General features: G+C 46.6%; 1 protein-coding gene across 1 annotated transcript in view; it reads left to right on the top strand.

Annotated features, from left to right (window-relative positions):
- The window catches only part of LOC115195424 (phosphatidylinositol 5-phosphate 4-kinase type-2 alpha), a gene marked incomplete in the record, with an annotated part of 46,450 nt that overhangs the window by 27,160 nt on the left and 13,290 nt on the right, over positions 1–6,000 (top strand). The window contains 1 exon segment of the mRNA XM_029755263.1: positions 3,021–3,125. Within this exon segment, the coding sequence (XP_029611123.1) occupies positions 3,021–3,125 (105 nt within the window).

Genomic DNA, 6,000 nt, shown 5'->3' with positions numbered 1-6,000 from the left:
CCCTTCCTGCCGTTACCCTCCCCCTTCCTGCCCGTTACACCCCCCCCACCTGCCCGTACCCTCCCCCCCGTCCTGCCCGTTACACCCCCCCCACCTGCCCGTTACACTCCCCCCTTCCTGCCCGTTACACTCCCCCCTACCTGCCCGTTACACTCCCCCCTACTGCCCTTAACTCCCCTACCTGCCCGTTACACTCCTCCCCTTCCTGCCCGTTACACTCCCCCCTACCTGCCCGTTACACTCCCCCCTACCTGCCCGTTACACTCCCCCCTTCCTGCCCGTTACACTCTCCCCCCTTCCTGCCCGTTACACTCCCCCCCTTCCTGCCCGTTACACTCCCCCCTACCTGCCCGTTACACTCCCCCTACCTGCCCGTTACACTCCCCCCTACCTGCCCGTTACACTCCCCCTACCTGCCCGTTACACTCCCCCTACCTCGCCGTTACACTCCCCCCTACCTGCCCGTTACACTCCCCCTTCCTGCCCGTTACACTCCCCCTTCTGCCGTTTACACTCACCCCCCTTCCTGCCCGTTACACTCCCCCCCTACCTGCCCGTTACACTCCCCCCCTTCCTGCCCGTTACACTCCCCCCTTCCTGCCCGTTACACTCCCCCCCTACCTGCCCGTTCCACTCACCCCCTACCTGCCCGTTACACTCCCCCCCTTCCTGCCCGTTACACTCCCCCCTACCTGCCCGTTACACTCCCCCCTACCTGCCCGTTACACTCCCCCCTACCTGCCCGTTACACTCCCCCCCTACCTGCCCGTTACACTCCCCCCCCTACCTGCCCGTTACCACCCCTTCCTGCCCGTTACACTCCCCCCTTCCTGCCCGTTACACTCCCCCCTTACCTGCCCGTTACACTCCCCCCCTCCTGCCCGTTACACTCCCCCCTACCTGCCCGTTTCCACTCCCCCCTACTGCCTTTACACTCCCCCTTCCTGCCCGTTACACTCCCCCCTACCTGCCCGTTACCCCCCCCCCCCTACCTGCCCGTTACACTCCCCCCTACCTGCCCGTTACACTCCCCCCTACCTGCCCGTTACACTCCCCCCTACCTGCCCGTTACACTCCCCCCTTCCTGCCCGTTACACTCCCCCCTACCTGCCCGTTACACTCCCCCCTACCTGCCCGTTACACTCCCCCTCCCTGCCCGTTACACTCCCCCTCCCTGCCCGTTACACTCCCCCCTACCTGCCCGTTACACTCCCCCCTTCCTGCCCGTTACACTCCCCCCTTCCTGCCCGTTACACTCCCCCCTACCTGCCCGTTACACTCCCCCCTACCTGCCCGTTACACTCCCCCCTACCTGCCCGTTACACTCCCCCCCCCTTCCTGCCCGTTACACTCCCCCCCTTCCTGCCCGTTACACTCCCCCCTACATGCCCGTTACACTCCCCCCTACCTGCCCGTTACACTCCCCCCTTCCTGCCCGTTACACTCCCCCCTTCCTGCCCGTTACACTCCCCCCTACCTGCCCGTTACACTCCCCCCACCTGCCCGTTACACTCCCCCATACTGTTGCATGCTCTGTGTCTTCAGTTCCGTTTGCGCCATCACTTTACTACTGCTACAGCAGTGTTATTTCTTCCCCTGCTTGGTGTGTGTGTGTGTGTGTGTGTGTGTGTGTGTGTGTGTGTGTGTGTGTGTGTTTACATTGCTGGATTATTTGATCAGATGCTGTTTGTTGTATGAGGCGGTTTTCTGGTAATGAGAGCAGACTTTCTCTGAGTGGGAATGAATGAATGAATGAATGAATGAATGATTCAGCCCATAGTCATCCATTTGAAGTACATGGCTCTGATTCAGCCAATGGTAGTTGTACAAACAGACCACGGGCTTTGTGATTCTGCAACCTTCCCCGTCAGCAGGAACTTTCCCTGCAGTGTGGAAAAGATTCTGAGTTTCCCCTGAGTGTGATGTGAACTGGTGTGAGACTGAACTTTGCAGCATACTGTATTTGGACTGTGTGTGTGGGGGGGTGGGGAGAGAGGGAGTTGTGTGTGTTTTTCTGTTGTAGGTAAGTGTGTGAGAGGGAGGTAGGAGAGAGAGACCCCTGGCGACGGTAGAATCTCGGGGGTCACGCGCTGTGTGTATGTTGAGTGGGGGGGGGTCACGCGCTGTGTGTATGTTGAGTGGGGGGGAGGGTCACGCGCTGTGTGTATGTTGAGTGGGGGGGGTCGCGCGCTGTGTGTATGTTGAGTGGGGGGGGGTCACGCGCTGTGTGTATGCTGAGTGGGGGGGTCACGCGCTGTGTGTATGTTGACTCATGTTCAGACTGGCTTTAGAAACACACATCTTGTACAGTTTGAGGTTAGGTTGTGTGATTCCAGTCTGGAGTTGTGACCTAGATGTATCCATAGACTGCTGTGTATTCAGAAATACTGGAGGGGTGAATGAAGGTACAGTGGAGATGGTGTCTGTTAGCTGGCGTAATGTGTGTGTGTAACGGCGGTATGGTGTGTGTGTGTGTGTGGTGTTTCACATACAAACAACAAGCACTCTTGACTGGCTGCATGCCCCTTCTCTCGCTCTCTCATGCATGTTTTCTGCATGTTCCTGCATCTCCAGGCTTGTTTCTCCAACACCCCGGCCAACCTCACCGTACTGTGGACTCACGTCCTACTGTCCTCACATCCAACCTGGATGTTTTATTTGACAGATTTGATTGACATAGCTTCATGTGTTGAATACTCTGCCATTCGAGCTAGAATGCTGAGATATGATGTCACTTCAAATATATTCCACTTAGCAGACGCTTTGATCCAAAGCCACTTGCGGTTCAGTGAGAGAATACAATTTAGTTTGTATGTGATCCCTGTGGGAATTGAACCTGCGACCTTGGCTTTTCTAGCAGCACTTGCCAGGCTGTACACTCTTTCAGAAGCTCTCTCTCCTTGCCGCGCTTTAAACTACACTAATACGGTTTGTATTTCTTAAACACTTTCCTTTCAACTTCCTTCCTTCCTTTCCCCGGCTCTCTCCTCCTCCATCCCCCCCTCGCTCCCCTCTTCCAGCAGCCACGCCCTCCTGAGGATGCACCCCCGCGGCCCAAATCTAACGTTCAGCAAAGGCTGCAAACGCTGCGGATCGCCACGCGCTTTTACTGCGCCATGAAACACGTAAGAGACGTAAGGAACAAGGCCAGGCATGCTATATCTATATCTATCTATCTATATCTATCTATCTATATCTATATCTATCTATATCTCTCTATCTATATCTATCTATATCTCTCTATCTATATCTCTCTATATCTCTCTATCTATATCTCTTTATCTCTCTATCTATATCTCTCTATCTATATCTACCTATATCTCTCTTATCTATATCTCTCTATATCTATCTATCTATCTATATCTATCTATATCTCTCTATCTCTCTATCTATCTATCTATCTATCTATCTATATATATCTATCTATATCTATATCTATCTATCTATATCTATCTATCTATATCTATCTATATCTCTCTATCTATATCTCTCTATCTATATCTCTCTCTATCTATATATCTCTATATCTCTCTATCTATATCTCTCTATCTCTCTATCTACATCTCTCTATCTACATCTCTCTATCTACATCTCTCTATCTACATCTCTCTATCTATATCTCTCTAACTATATCTCTCTAACTATATCTCTCTAACTATATCTCTCTATCTATATCTATATACAGTTGAAGTCAGAAGTTTACATACACTTAGGTTGGAGTCATTAAAACTCGTTTTTCAACCACTCCACAAATTTCTTGTTAACAAACTATAATTTTAGCAAGTCGGTTAGGACATCTACTTTGTGCATGACAGAAGTAATTTTTCCAACAATTGTTTACAGACAGATTATTTCACTTATAATTCACTGTATCACAATTCCAGTGGGTCAGAAGTTTACATGCACTAAGTTGACTGTGCCTTCAAACAGCTTGGAAAATTCCAGAAAATTATGTCATGGCTTTAGAAGCTTCTGATAGGCTAATTGACATAATTTGAGTCAATTGGAGGTGTACCTGTGGATGTATTTCAAGGCCTACCTTCAAACTCAGTGCCTCTTTGCTTGACATCATGGGAAAATCAAAAGAAATCAGCCAAGACCTCAGAGAAAAAAATGGTGGACCTCCAAGTCTGGTTCATCCTTGGAAGCAATTTCCAAACCCCTGAATGTACCACGTTCATCTGCACAAACAATAGTATGCAAGTATAAACACCATGGGACCACGCAGCCATCATTCCGCTCAGGAAGGAGACGCGTTCTGTCTCCTAGAGATGAACGTACTTTGGTGCGAAAAGTGCAAATCAATCCCAGAACAACAGCAAAGGACCTTGTGAAGATGCTGGAGGAAACAGGTACAAAAGTATTTATATCCACAATAAAACGAGTCCTATATTGACATAACCTGAAAGGCCACTCAGCAAGGAAGAAGCCACTGCTCCAAAACCACCATAAAAAAGCCAGACTACGGTTTGCAACTGCACATGGGGACAAAGATCGTACTTTTTGGAGAAATGTCCTCTGGTCTGATGAAACAAAAATAGAACTGTTTGGCCATAATGACCATCCTTATGTTTGGAGGAAAAAAGGGGGAAGCTTGCAAGCTGAAGAACACCATCCAAATCATGAAGCACGGGGGTGGGAGCATCATGTTGTGGGGGTGCTTTGCTGCAGAAGGGACTGGTGCACTTCACAAACTAGATGGCATCATGAGGTAGGAAAACTATGTGGATGTATTGAAGCAACATCTCAAGACATCAGTCAGGAAGTTAAAGCTTGGTCACAAATGGGCCTTCCAAATGGACAATGACCCCAAGCATACTTCTAAAGTTGTGGCAAAATGGCTTAAGGACAACAAAGTCAAGGTATTGGAGTGGCCATCACAAAGCCCTGACCTCAATCCCATAGAAAATGTGTGGGCAGAACTGACAAAGCGTGTGCGAGCAAGGAGGCCTACAAACCTGACTCAGTTACACCTGCTCTGTCAGGAGGAATGGGCCAAAATTCACCCAACTTATTGTGGGAAGCTTGTGGAAGGCTACCCAACACGTTTGACCCAAGTTAAACAATTTCAAGGCAATGCTACGAAATACTGATTGAGTGTATGTAAACTTCTGATCCACTGGGAATATGATGAAAGAAATAAAAGCTGAAATAAATCATTCTCTACTATTATTCTGGCATTTCACATTCTTAAAATAAAGTGGTGATCCTAACTGACCTAATACAGGGATATTTTACTAGGATTAAATGTCAGGAATTAAAACTGAGTGTAAATGTATTTGGCTAAAGTGTATGTAAACTTCCGACTTCAACTGTATCTCTCTATATCTATCTATCTATATATATCTTTCTACATCTATCTATATCTCTCAATCTATATATCTCTCTCTAAATCTATATATATATATATATATATCTCTATCTATATATCTATATATATCTCTATCTATATATATCTATATATATCTAAATATATATCTATATATATATATATCTATATATATCTATATATATATATATATCTATATATATCTATATATATATCTCTATCTATATATATCTCTATCTATCTACATATCTATATATATCTCTCTATCCATATCTATCTATATATATATCTCTATATCTATATATCTATATATATATATCTCTATCTATCTATATATATCTATATATCTCAAAATATATCTCTATATATCTATATATACCTCTCTATCTATCTATATATATATCTCTCTATATATCTCTATCTATATATATACACTGCTCAAAAAAATAAAGGGAACCCTTAAACAACACAATGTAACTCCAAGTCAATCACACTTCTGTGAAATCAAACTGTCCACTTAGGAAGCAACACTGATTGACAATAGATTGCACATGCTGTTGTGCAAATGGAATAGACAACAGGTGGAAATTATAGGCAATTAGCAAGACACCCCCAATAAAGGAGTGGTTCTGCAGGTGGGGACCACAGACCACTTCTCAGTTCCTATGCTT

Source organism: Salmo trutta, chromosome 6 (genome assembly GCF_901001165.1).
Source record: "Salmo trutta chromosome 6, fSalTru1.1, whole genome shotgun sequence".
Classification (NCBI taxonomy): Eukaryota; Metazoa; Chordata; class Actinopteri; order Salmoniformes; family Salmonidae; genus Salmo; species Salmo trutta.
This window is presented reverse-complemented; position numbering and strand designations above follow the sequence as displayed.